The sequence below is a fragment of the Vigna unguiculata genome, chromosome 1 (genome assembly GCF_004118075.2).
Source record: "Vigna unguiculata cultivar IT97K-499-35 chromosome 1, ASM411807v1, whole genome shotgun sequence".
In the NCBI taxonomy this organism is placed as follows: Eukaryota; Viridiplantae; Streptophyta; class Magnoliopsida; order Fabales; family Fabaceae; genus Vigna; species Vigna unguiculata.
In genome coordinates this window covers 5,254,030-5,268,356 of record NC_040279.1, presented here as the reverse complement: position 1 = coordinate 5,268,356, position 14,327 = coordinate 5,254,030, and the positions used below count along the sequence as shown (strand labels likewise).

General features: G+C 32.9%; 1 protein-coding gene across 1 annotated transcript; it reads right to left on the bottom strand.

Moving 5' to 3' along the window:
- Positions 1 to 5,970: 5,970 nt before the first annotated feature.
- LOC114181372 (protein RETICULATA-RELATED 4, chloroplastic-like) lies at positions 5,971 to 13,255 on the bottom strand. Its single transcript, XM_028067808.1, has 8 exons — positions 12,706 to 13,255; positions 9,417 to 9,485; positions 8,375 to 8,506; positions 8,220 to 8,273; positions 8,100 to 8,144; positions 7,103 to 7,242; positions 6,311 to 6,436; positions 5,971 to 6,211 (listed from the first exon to the last, which is right to left on the bottom strand). The coding sequence occupies exons 1-8, from the start codon at positions 13,210 to 13,212 to the stop codon at positions 6,163 to 6,165; spliced, it is 1,122 nt and encodes a 373-aa protein (XP_027923609.1). The 5' UTR covers positions 13,213 to 13,255; the 3' UTR covers positions 5,971 to 6,162.
- Between the last annotated feature and the right edge of the window lie 1,072 nt (positions 13,256 to 14,327).

Sequence of the window (14,327 nt, the reverse complement as noted above, 5' to 3'; positions counted from 1 at the left end):
TGTAAACAACTCCAATACTAACATGAAATGCGTTCGATGTGTAAAAAAAAGTTAACGTAATTAGGTTAAAATGACTATATTCATTCATTTTTAAAGTTTAAGGACCAAAATGTATCAAAGTTTCGCACAGGGACAAATTTCAAGTTTGGATTAAAGTTTAGGGACTAAAAACATACTTAACCCTATATTTTTCTAGAAAGTTGTGGGTTAAATTAGTTTAGAAAAGTGGTTAAATATGTTATAGAGTTGGTTAAATGATGATATAATGTTGGAGAACTAATTAGTCATCATGACCAATGTTTTTAAACCTTCGAACTCCATATTTGTTGATTGGTTATTATTGATCGAGTATTTCTAGAACAACATTTTATTTGTGCATGCAAAACATTGTGCTAGAAATATCTTGGTTAAATTATTTTAAAAAGTGGTTATATAGCTTACAGAGTTGGTCAAGTGATCATGCCACCTTATATAAGCAATTGGACTTGAATAACATTATTTTTAAAGTTTTGAATTCCATAACCTTTTAAGTGATTACCGATGATTCAAACTTTGTAGAAGAATAATGTATTAATTAACTTAAACAATATCATTTCTCCCACTAAACAAGACTTTATTTCCTCCACCAAACAATCTGCCTGAAACATATTGGTTAACTTAGTTAAAAAAGTAGTTAAATAGGTTATATAGTTGGTTAAATCAACATATAATGTGGGACAACCAATTTGGCCTTCATTAATAGTGTTTTTATAACTGAATCCCAAAATTTTGTTATTACTCACCATTCACTACGATTTTGTGGATAAATACAATATTGATTGTTCATTTTGCACTTTACCAAACAAAGGTTGGAAAGTGAGAAAAAATGTTTAAAAGAGATTGTGAAAGACGTTGTCGACACCATGTAGGCTAATCCCACCATCATTTGCAAGATTGTCATTTCTTGGTGTGTTTGGCGAGGTTAAGGGAGAGTCTTCGTCTTGAATGTTGACCATTTTGCATTAATTAGATATATAAGGTCATGGTTGTGTCTTTTAATATGTTGAAATGTTTTTCAACATGTTAAATGGTGTATTTTAATTTGTTGAATGAATTTTTAATAGATTAAAAAGTTTGTTGCAGTAGTCTTAACTGGTACTTAATCAACCAGTTGATTTATTTTGTAATCGATTGATTTCACTTAAGTTAAGAGAAATCAACTGATTGATTTGAAAATCAACCTGTTGAATTTCGTAACAATTTGACTATAAAAGATTTATTTTACAAAAGAGAGGTGTGAAGACCATTTTTTAGTGCAAAAACTTTATGGAAACTATGGAATTCTCTCTCTTTCATGATCATATAGTGTGCAACTGGTGAAGATTGATCTTGGATCATTCTTAGAGCATTTTGCTTGGTGTTTGAAGCCAGGAGAAGGTGGTTGTGGTAGGCAAGGTTGTGTTACCACTAAGATTTAGTCTTTCTCAAGCTTTTAGGTTGTGCCTGGTGGTTTTCCAAGTCTACAAGAGGTGTCTTGTTGTGCTGGTTTGATTCTTGTGTGATTCAAGAGTCATTGTGTGGTGTTCTAGCATATTTTGAAAGTGTAATGTTGTGAACTTTATAAATCTTTTGAAATAGTAAAAAGTCAGGCTCGGGTTGCCTTGACTAACTAGATGTAGTTCAAGTTTAAGTGAACCAGTATAAAAATCTCATGCATTGCTCTTTTCTCTAACCATTCTCTCTTGAATTACACTTTAAAGTTTAAAGAATTTTTATTTGAATAATCTTTTTAACATTCTTATGTGATCTGGCATTATCTGCAACATTGCTCATGTTTGTCTAACTCATTTGAACCTATCTTGACTAATCTTTCATATTTTTCTTGACTTTCATATTGAAGGAACCAAGTTAAAAATCTTGAGCCTTAGAAATACTCCCTTAGCGATGAAAGGAGGTTCCAAAAGAATTCAAAATTTGCTTTCACAACTTAAGCAACATGGATGATGTATGAGCCATGCGAAGAGAACTCATGAAGTAACCTAAAGCATCACAATTTAGAGCTCAACCATGGAGGAAAGCCACTCATGAAGGAAGCCTTATAGGTTGAACATCACGAAGAAGGATTAGGTCTTGAGGAAACCCTCTATGGAAGGAAAGATAACAAGTAGAAGGGAAAAGGTACAATCCTAATCTTTTAAAAGATGATAGTCATAAGATGATCAATGATATTTATTATATGCCTAAATTAGAAAACAATATTTTGTGTTTAGGCAAACTTCTTGAAAAAGGATATAAGATCCTCATGAAAGATAAATATTTGTGGCCTAAAGATCAAAATGGAAATTTTATTGCTAAGGTGATTATGTCAAGAAATAGAATATTTATCTTGAATCTAAAAACCATTGAAGCAAAGTGTTTAAAGGTGAGCGTTCAAGAGAAAGCACGGTGTTGGCACATGAGGTTTGGACACTTAACCTTTGGTGCCCCTAAAAGTTTGGGAGAAAAGGAGATGGTGAAAGGGATGCTTGCAATCAATAGTCTCAATCAATTGTGCGAAGCATGTCTTCCTGGAAAGCACCCAAGGAAAAGCTTTCCAAAAGTAGCTTCCTCAAGAGCAACCAAGACTTGTACATGCCGATGTGTGTGGTCCAATCGATCCACTATCATTCAGTAAGAATAAATATTTCTTACTCTTCATTGATGATTTCAGTAGAAAAACGTGAGTGTAATTTCTCAGACAAAAGTCATAAGTTTTTTTTGCTTTCAAGAATTTCAAGGCTCTTGTTGAAAAAGAGTGTGGCTTTGAAATTAAAACTTTGAGATTCAATCGTGGAGGAGAATTCACTTAAAGGGAGTTTAATGAATTTTGTGCAACTCATGGAATTTATCGTCCATTGACTATTCCTAGATCACTACAGCAAAATGGAGTACTTGAAAGAAAGAATAGAACCATTCTCAACATGGCTAGAAACATGTTGAAAGCTAAAAATATGCCCAAAGAGTTTTGGGTTCGAGTTGTTTCTTGTGTGGTCTATTTGTCTAATCGGTCTCCAACGTCCAATCTAAAAGATCAAACACCTCAGGAAGAATGGAGTGGAAGGAAGCTTATTGTTAATCATCTTTGCATTTTTTGGAGTATAGCATATGCTCATGTATCGAAATAAGAAAGCTCCAAGCTTGATGATCATAGTGCCAACTATTTCTTTGTTGGCTATGACACCCAGTCTAAAGGCAACAAATTATACTATTCAAGCAATAACGAAGTGGTGGTAAGTCGTAATGTGGAATTTGATGAAGAAGCTACATGGAATTGGGATGCTCAAGAAGAAAAGAATTATGATTTTCTTCCATATCTTAAAGAAGAGGAAAAAGATCAAGAAACTACAAATCAAGATGCCATTACTCCTTATTCGCCCCCTCCATTAGCTGCATCTCATGTTGAAGAAGAAAGTACAAGTGAAAGGCCAAGGAAGACAAGAGACAAATGTGACACTTATGAAAGGTCTAACGAAGTCCCTTGTAATCTTGAAGAATTATATTGCCTTCAAATAGATTGTAAGCCATTTGAATTTTGAGGAAGCTGTGAAAGATAAAAGGTGGAGACATTCCATGGAAGAAGAGATAAAGTCTATTAAGAAAAATGACACTTGGGAATTAACAACTCTTCCCAAAGGTCATGAAGCAATTGGATTAAAATGGGTGTAAGACTAAGAAGAATGCTAGTAGAGAGGTGGAAAGATACAAAGCATTGATAGTTGTAAAAGGCTACAAGCAAAAGCATGGAGTAGACTATGATGAAGTTTATGCAACTATCGCTCGCATGGATACAATCCGTTTGTTGATTTCTTTGGCGACCCATATGAAGTGGAAGATTTATCAACTTGATGTGAAGTCTGCATTCTTGAATGGCTATCTAGAAGAAAAAGCATTTATTGAGCAACCTTCGGGCTTTATGGTTTAAGGACATGAAGATAAGGTTCTAAAATTGAAGAGAGCTTTTGTGTGCATTAAAGCAAGCACCAAGGGCATGGAATACTCGCATTGAAGAGTACTTCCAAGATCATGGCTTTGTTTGATGTCTCAACAACTATGCTTTCTATATCAAAACTTATGATAATGTAGGTATTTTGATTGTTTGTCTTTATGTGAATGATCTCATTCATTGGCAGTGATCCAAGCTTATTCGAAGAATTAAAGAAGGTGATGTCATATGAGTTTTAGATGACAGACATAGGGCTCATGTCATACTATTTGGGCCTAAAGGTTAAGTAATTGGAGGAAGATATCTTCATTTCTCAATAAAGCTATGCAATGGAGGTCATGAAGAAATTTAAAATGTTTGATTGTAATCTAATGAATACACCCATGGAAAGTGGGATGAAGCTATCAAAGTTTGAAGATGGAGAAAATGAGAACACCACTTTATTCAAAACCCTCGTGGGAAGTTTGAAATACTTAACATGTACAAGACCCAATATTTTGTATGTGGTTAGAGTAGTGAGTTGATTCATGGAGACTCCCACTTCTACTCGTATGAAAGTTTCTAAGAGGATACCTGTTATTTAAAAGGTACTATTGACTATAGGTTATTTTATTCAATTTCTAATGATTCCAAACTCCATGGATTTTGTGATAATGATTATGCTGGAGATATCAATGATAAAAAGAGCTCTAATGACTTTATATTTTTCATCGGAGGATGTGCTTTTTCATGGAGTTGAAAGAAACAACCCATTGTCACACTTTCAACATGTGAGTCAGAATATTTGGCAGCAACATCATGCACTTGTCATGCGATTTGGCTAAGGAGATTATCGAAAGAACTTCATTTACCACAAGTGGAAGCTATAGAGGTTTGCATAGATAACAAGTCTGCACAAGCACTAACAAATAATCCAATATTTCATGATCGAAGCAAGCATATAGACGCGAGATATCATTTCATAAGAGAATGTATGTCTAGAAAGGAAGTGGAGCTCAAGTATGTCAAGACTTAAGATCAAGTTGCAGATATTTTCACGAAGCCACTAAAGTTTGAAGAGTTTCAAAGGCTAAGAGCAAAGATTGATGTGCAAAACAAAATTTCAAATTAAGGTGGAGAAATGTTGTTGTAATTTGAAAAAAAGAAAAATCTAGAAAGTTTATAATTAAGAAAGATGTAGAAAATTCCAAAGTAGAGCTTTAATTAGAGAAACTCCTAGAAAAGAGTCTAGATCTCTCCATTAACACCTGTATATACCTCATTGTATTTGGCATTTTCAAACAAGGAAATTTGAATTCTCTCTTTTAATTCTCACCTTTTCCTCTAACACTAGAGATGGAATTATATATATGTTGTATCCTATATTTTTCAATTTAACCGTATTGGTGTATTTATACTCATATCATATTTGTGTGTGTGTATATATATATATATATATATATATATATATATATATATATATATATATATATATATATATATATATATATTTGTTGATGTCTTGGTGTTTACCATGGCAAGGTATGTGAAGAAGAAAGGCCTTAGATGCAACATGTATTTGCTTTCTTGCCTTCTTTTCCTTTCATTCTTCATGTGCATCTCATACTTTTCTTTTTTTTTCATAGTTAAGCACAAGACATCAACTCTCTCACAACCACTACCGAAGGAGGGTACCATTCAGATACTAGTTGATGAGTAATTGGAAGAGAAAAAAGGGGAAGACAATAGTTGCCAATGAGCAACGCACGCATAGTAAACAATTAGAAATAAGTGCCGGTTGTATAAAATGCAATGATCAAACTACATAAGTGCTAGTCGCAAGTAACAGTGATGATAGATGTGTTCCTGTATAGTTCACAACAATACAGATGGTTAACTAGTCATGATCAAAATTTATTCAAGATTTGTTTTAAATACAAGTGTTTCTGAAAGTGGTTTTTTTATTAAATAGAAGTGTTTCTGAGAGTGGTTTCTTTATTAAAAATATAGAACTCTTACAGTAAGAAACATCTCAAAAGCACTTTTAGTTTATATCAAAATAACTCTTGCTTGCCAACGTTCGTTACATACAAATTTACAATTTTGCTTAGAAAAGGCAGCAAGAGAAACAAAACATAGGAGAGTAAACTTAATCATCAATTTGAAGTTCCACGAATCAATATACTTGGGCTTTGACCAATGCAGCATTGCACAAAATATGCTTAATCCTTTTTCTTCTGGACTCCAACCCATCGAGCAAAATCCACCCACCTACTCACAAATGTGTAATGAATAATGAGGAAGAAAAGAAAGAGGAAGCGTAATGGTACATATTCATAGAGATCAATTGAGATAAATCAATAATCTTACAGTAGCGAGCCCCAGTAGGTATTGGCAGTTCTAACAGTAAAGTATGCAGCGGTTAGTATAAGCTTGTTTCGGTGTAGTAATGGTTCAAGAATTCGTTGCTCAATAATTCCTGCAAGTACCTGGTACCTGATAAAAAAGGCAAATCCTTAATAAGAAGTTTTCTTGTTTTTGTTTTCTTTTTTGTTTTGCTAACTAGCAGAGATCCTCATGATCTACAATTTTTTCGACTGTGACATTATATTACTAGTTTGAAAAATACCATTTGGTAACGGAAAAAATGTTAATAGATATTAGAGACTCATTTGAAAAATAAGAAATTTGAGGGACCAAAAACTTGATTATGAGTAAAGTATTTCATTTACCAAACAAAGTGGATGGACAAACTCATAAGACTGATAAAAAATAACAGCACGTTTCAAATACTGTTTTGTATAGCATCACACACTTCCGGCTGGGTCCAGCTGCAGTTTTCTTAGATTTCCAATAATATATGCACCCTAATTTTTTCATAGCAGTGCATGGTATTTCATTCTTAAAATTATGATCACTAACCAAGAAAGTCAGTGAGTTTCAAATCGTTATGTGTTTTAATTGGGAAAAACCACATTATTTTGATACACAACTAAAAACTAACATTTACTGATGAAAAAAACATGAAAATAACCTAGAATACATTCATCTATTCACAACTACTGTTCTCTTGATGGGATGTTCAATACTGTAAAAATACAAACATAGTAGAAAAATGGTGGTAAAACACATTTACAGTAGTTTGTTCTAACAATTGAATACCTGATGTTGCTAATGACAACCATGTAAATTCCATGTGCTACACTGGTTGATATTACGGGTAAATTCTCAGCCTGGGTAGCAAATGTTTTATTAACAGCATTCTTTACATTGATCAACGCATTTGTTATCATAGTACCAACCTGAAAAGGCATTGCCATCAGTCAAATTACGGAGAGCATGCCCAAGATATATCTCAAATCCCGTTTGATATTTTCTGCTTATAGAACTTTACTATGATGGACGAGTGTAATTAGTACAATAGAAACAGTTTCTTCTTGGGAATATGTAGCCTGTATGCCTCATACGAACCACACTACAACATGCTTGAGAGGAGCAGGTGACATATCTCTAAAATAAAATTGTAACACGTATTTTATGTCCTCCACTGTACTTAATGATGCATCTAAACATATTCTTTCATGATTTTCTATTTATTTTTGAATCAGGGTATTCTTCAATTGTGAGCCAAGATTAATTTCTTGGAATACTGAAATCTATTTAAGGAGTTGACCTTTTCTACACATGGTTTCCATACACAGTAATCAAGGATGAACTCCAAATCATATGGTTAAAGAACAAAGCTATCTACTAACTATGTCACACCATATTGCTATGTATACTTGGATGTTAGTTTAAATGTCTTTTAGGTGAAGTAATTCACTGTTGTGTGGCTAAATACATAAGCAAGTCTCAAAACAAGAACTCAGCAAAAACATTTATATCAGTCTCTAGGAAACAGAGTGAAATACCAAGAAACAGCAAGAAAAATTCTAATCAATATAATACTTCTTCATTAACTTAAATGTTAAACCCTGAGTCCTGACACCTAAAAGCTCAATTCAACTGTCAAAACAATGAAACAACTGCAGGAAGTCTAACCTAAATTAATTTTTGTTTTTCCACTTATTTTGAAGATCAGCATAACTCCAATTGCAAAGACCAAAAGGCTATAACAAGCTAAAAGGGTATTTTGTAAACAAATAATGTGCTAATTTACCAATGAAGCGCTGGTGCCAACAATAAATAGCTTTGCGCCGTTACGCTGCATAAGAGACGGAGATGATCCTCATTTAAAAGGAAAAATTATGTGACTTGCTTTAAATGATCCAAGACATACCACTATAGCACCTATTCTTTGTAGAAGGGTATACGATGTTCCAGGTAAAGCCACCTGTAGAGATTATTTAACTTCTAATCATATTCAGTATTGCAATTATACTAAAATTATAACAAAATTGAAAAGAGAAAAGCAGAAAGATGAAGAGTGTTAACCTGAAAAGCATTATCAGGACAACCATAGAACAATTTAGCAATGGGTCCGGCACTGACTGCAAGGGGAGGTTTGAGAGAAACAGTAGGTGCAGGAAACCACACAAGTAGAAAACCTGTTACAATGCCTGTTACCTAAAATAAATTTTAAAACTGAATTAGGTGAGATTCCCAAATTCTTACACAAAGAACTGGACAACATACAAATTGAGTTTCACAAGAATGCAAAGAGTTAGTTCAAATATGATTAGAACAAAGGAGAAAATTTGAGACCACACTGCTTCTAGGCACAAAAACAAAATGTGTGGATTCACTTTCGATGGAGTATTAGGGTAATTTCGGACAAGCTTCTCCACAAAGGCTTTTAGAAGAAAAGGATATGAAGAAAATGAAATTAACTTCTTCATAAACTATAATGGGCTTATGCACAAATTAAAAATAAAAATTTAGAATAATTGGTTCGAGCAAACTCTTACAGATTAATCTGTTCATAAGTTAATTATAACTTCCAAAGATGCTAATTTTAGTTTCTCTCCACTTCTGTCATATAAGTCTCGCAAAAGAATATAACTCAATCATTTGTTGATTTAAATCCGCTAATTGGAAACTAATGTAGTAGTTCACAAACACAGCGAAACCTAACAACGAAGACATAAAGCTGACACATTATAGTTGCAAAATTTTTATTTTCTACTCCCTATATCTTTTTATTTCACATGGTTAATCTCCATACTTAGAAACATTCATTTTAAACATTGCACATGATTTTTAATTTAGTCCTTATTTGTGCCATTTTAATCTCGGTTAGTCTCTACCAGAAGGACTACAAAGTTAAGAGTAATGTTCGTTGGAGCTAAAGAAAAGAACAATTTTAACTATAGGAATTAAAGAAGTTTTTTGTTTTTTAATTAGAGCAATCAAGAATGCAAATAAATCTTCGAAGTAATAAAATTTTCTTTCACAAGCCTAAAAAGTGATATTAGAAAAATTTTAACATTTGTTAGACTACTATAGAAAAAATATTATATCTTGGTGATAAACATACCACATTCGCAACAACAAAATCCAGCTCCTTCTTAAAGTTTTCCTTACGGCGCTCCAACTCTGCAGCTGCCTGGAAGCACACAGGATATCCATTACTGATTGATCATTTGTATTAAAGTGTAATGCAAATTCTAGAATAATATAGAAGAAACTAACATAGAAGTATTGAAATGTCATGAAAATTCTAGAATAATGAAAAAAAGTCTAAAATAAAAGGTAAAATCTAGAATATTCTACATAAGTGGTTGTAGCTAGAAATCTCTAGAATAATCATGTGGGTAAAATGGGGTCTATAAATACCCATGTAGACCAACATTTGATGTACACAACACAAGACAAACTACAAAATCCACTTCTTCCAACTACTATTTCATATCCTACTATCTCCACATTTTCTCTATCTCACAATTATTCCTTTCACAACCTCAAAATACTAAGAGTGATATCAGAGCAGTACCTTGGTCTTGGTAACGCCTTTGTGAAAATATTTGCAATTTGATCTTTTGTTAGACAGTACCAGAGTCGAATCTTCTTCATATTTGTCTCTGCTTCTCTAATAAAGTGATATTTAATTGTTATATGTTTTGTTATACTGTGATGCATTGGATTTTTTCGCCATTGCAATAGTTGATTTATTGTCACAATTAATTATAGTAGACCCACTTTGTTTTTTCTCCCAATACTCAAAAGATATGGGAGAAAAACAAACTGGGCCTACTACAATTAAATGTGACAATAAATCAACTATTGCAATGACAAGAAATGAAAATTTCAATGCATCACAGTAGAACAAAATATATAGCAATTAAATATCACTTCATAAGCAAAGACAAATATGAAGATTCGACTCGAGTACTGTCCGACACAAGTCTAAATTGCAAATATTTTCACAAAGGCGTTACCAAAACCAAGGTTTGAAATACTGGGCACTATGCTTGGAGTTACAGAATTTGCATTGAGGAAGATTATTAAAGTGTAATGCAAATTCTGAATAATATCTAAGATAGAAGTACTGCAATGTCATGAAAATTCTAGAATAATGAAGAAAAACCTAAGGTAGGAGGTAAAATCTAGAATATTCTACATGAGTGGTTGTAGCTAGAAATCTCTAGAATAATCATGTGGGTGAAATGGGATCTATAAATACCCATGAGACCAACATTTGATGTACACAACACAAGACAAACTACAAATACACTTATTCAAACTACTATTTTCATATCCTACTATCTCCACATTTTCTCTATTCCATCAACTATTCCTTTCACAACCTCAAAATACTAACAAGTTGTATTATAGACTCACTAAAATAAAGACACTACATGTTATTATATCCATGGCACGATTCTTACGGAAACTACTTATATATTCATGCCTGATGAAAATCTCAATCCATGATTAATTCATAGTATAATCACCCTTTGCCTTATTTGTTTTCAGATCAAAGCAAATTATAATTTCCAGTTATATGAATGCAGCCAAAAGATATGTAAGAAAATTATAGAAGAGATTTTCGGAAATAGTGGAGAATTTATTTCATTTGACACTCTAGCTACATGGATTGATAATCTATTACATGGATTGGTAATACATTTCATTTAACCCTAAATGTTCATAATACTAGTGACCCTTCAAATGTTTAGCGGTTAAATAAAAATAATGTCCTTTAATACATAATAAGGAAATCTTCAACAGTTATTTTGAACACCAAGTTTTGGCCTCAATCTTGTTAAGTCCTCAAAGTTGAGATGTTTAGTGAAGATATCTGAAACTTGGTCTTGTATCTTCACATCAACTAATTCCACCTTTTTCTTGATAATCTTTTTCTTATACTTAAATGTCTAGTTGATTTCAATTACTTTATGACCCTCAAGAAGTTTTGAAAACTCCCAAGTACCATTCTTCTTAATGACTTTGATGTCTTCCTCCATGCTTCACCCTTCTTCTGTCTTTCAAAGGTTAGGGATTCACTGTCAACAAATAGACAAAACAAATTATTTGTAAATACTGTTTAATCATATATCTCCTGAATATTTTTCCTTTTTCATGGCCCTTCACTTGGTCTTGCTTGGGGGATGCTTTTATGAATCAAAGGAGTTGATGAATGAGGTGGAGTACAAAATCCATTGTGATACAACTTTTTCACGACTTTCCTCAAAATAGGGAACAGTTTCATTCCAAACTTTCTATTACATAGATTTAGCTTTCAAGGTGCATATGTTATAGGACATCCAATACCATTATTTTCACAAAAGTCATTTAATTCTTTTGATGTAAATCCATCTCTCCTAAAAGATCTTAGAGCCTTGATTACATAACCACTCTCCTCTTCAGCTTTAAATTTCTTGAAAACTACAAATGCCTCAAAAATTTCCTTAAAGTGGCTCTTTTGCTCTTTAATCGGCTTCTTTAGGGAAAAATTCTTGCATTGCTAAGGACACATGCTTCACACAATTTATTAGGACCGACATTGTGAATCCCTTCACGTCTTCTCATCTATGAAGGACTTAGAGCTCCGAAATTCAAATGGTCAAACCTCATATGCCATCAGGCTTCATCTTTTTATGTAGGCCTTTAAGCATTTTGCTTCATTGGTTAGATGCTTAAAGTGAACATTCTATTTAGTAATCAATTTAGAGTTTTTATCTCTAGGTCATGATAATTTCATAGCCCTTCTCAACATGACGTACTGAATCAAAAATTGCTTCTCAGCTTAGGAACATAATAGACATTCTTGATTAATTTTGGGAGTATCTTTTAAGGAAATTAAAATAGTAACTTTCCCTTGGATTTCACCTTAAAAGAATCGCCAAAGGAAACATTTCTCTGCATCTTTTTCTTCAAGCTCCACAAAATTTTTCCTATAACCACAAATGTGATTACTTGTTCCATTATCAATATAAACTTGTATAATAATTCTCTTCAAGTTCCCAAACATCTAGAGAACCTAGACCTCAACGTGATGCCACCAACTATTATATTCACATCGGTAAGACAAAAGAATTGAAACAAGTTCAGGTAATTATTTCTCATATCTCAGCTCACCAAGTATTTCCCTCAATTTCTTAAAAAGTAAAAAAAAAAAATCCAATTAAAAAATAATTATTAAAAAAAGTATATCTAATAATGGTATACATGACTAATTCACTCCTCATTAATGATGCAATAATACTTAAATAAATATAAATTCATTCATATGAGTGAAAATTAAAATGTAACCTTCTTACATAGAGTAAAAAACCTAATATATTCCCACAGAAGATGAAATCTAAGTTGGATGAAAGCAAAACCTTGGTGAAGATGATAACACCACTTTCGATGAGAAGCTTGGCCAAGAACAAATCATCTGCGAGCAACCTTTCCCTGAATCCACGGAACTTGAGCAACCACCGCAGCACAACTGACTGTTCCATCTGGAAAAACCTCCGCATTATCGAACCCGGAACCCTCCCCGCGGAAACTGCGGCCGCCAAGTCTTCCGGCAAACTCTCCAACCACCGGCCGTCCTCCGCCAGCGCCACCATCGCCTCTTCCCTGTTGCGGTCCCTTTCCTCGTCTTCATCACCGCCGCCACTGCCCCAGTTACCGCTGCCGCCGCCACTCCCCGACGAGCTGCCACCACCCCGGTGTGCGGAGATGGCGGTGGCTGTAGTGTGGACGAAATGTGTGGTCGTGAAAGTGAAAATTTTGAGTTTGAAAGGGAAGAAGATAAGGGTTGGATGTGGTGGCAGAGACGGGTTGTTGTAGTGAGAGAAGAAAGGCGTGGATCGACTGAAGAAGAAGGACGCTATAGCCATACGTGAGGGTAGTTGGTGATGTTTAAAAAATGGAGGGAGAGAAGTGAGAGATGATAAGGTATTGGATAATTGGGGGAACTTTTAACATTTTAGGTGTAACTATTAAAAGGTTTAATTAACTAAGTTGATAAATTTGATATTTTTAACTAAGTTTCATCTAATTTTATTAATTATTCAAATTTTTTATGTTTTTAAATTGAGTTTTAGCTTTTTTTTTTCTTAATTATGTGGTTTGATTGTTAATTTAACTTATTATTTTATCTATCTATTTTTATGTAAGAAATATGATTAATTAATATTAAATTATATTATAGTTAACATATAATGATAACTAACTTATACATGTTGATAATAGAAACAGTCTTATTAATAATTTCTCGGTCGTAACTGATAATGTTTTTTTTTATTATTATTATAACTTTTAATGTATATGGTAGTTTACACTAGTGAAATTTGGATAAAAAAAATTAGGGTGTCAATTTAGATTTTTGATATATAATTTACTAATTAAAAAAATTATTATTTTTATTTAAACCATTTTCATACCACAATTCACAATTCGCACTTCTCAATTTTTAATTTTTCTAATCGATTGAATTCATGCAAAATATGTACTCTAATTTCTAATTTAATTTAAGATTATTCAACTAATTCATTGTATGGAAAGAAAAACATAAAATTCCAACATTTTATAATGTAAGATTATACTAATTTGAGAAAAATATAATTAGGGTTCATGCCAATTTCATAAAAAAAATCCCTTAAATCAAGCTAGTTTTCATACTAATTTAAGAAAAACTTAATTTAGAAGAAATATAGTAATGGGAGAATCATAAATCTAACGTACATAACTCATACTACGATGCTGATTTAGGATATCTTGTGAATATGAGTTCTTCGATCTCCCTGTTCTCTAATCTTCATTTCTTAATCTCTCTTTCTTTTTACTTTTACACTTTATTAACGGTTTACTGTGAAAAAACTTTATGATCAAATATGTACCTGATCGATACTATTTTAGTACGGAACCGGACGATCTCAAGAACCCTCTGTGTCGACCCTCCTCCTATTCCCCTCCAAACTCTTTCTGGATCTTCTTGTCTTTGAACTCCGAG

What these genes read in the sequence shown, in the direction of transcription:
- LOC114181372 (XM_028067808.1), bottom strand. Translation starts at nt 13,212, where the DNA reads ATGGCTATAGCGTCCTTCTTCTTCAGTCGATCCACGCCTTTCTTCTCT. An exon ending in GTCCTGATAATGCTTTTCAG is followed by an intron (nt 8,274 to 8,374) that starts GTTAACACTCTT and finishes TAATCTCTACAG; the next exon opens with GTGGCTTTACCTGGAACATC. An exon ending in GTTGTCATTAGCAACATCAG is followed by an intron (nt 6,437 to 7,102) that starts GTATTCAATTGT and finishes CTTTTTTATCAG; the next exon opens with GTACCAGGTACTTGCAGGAA.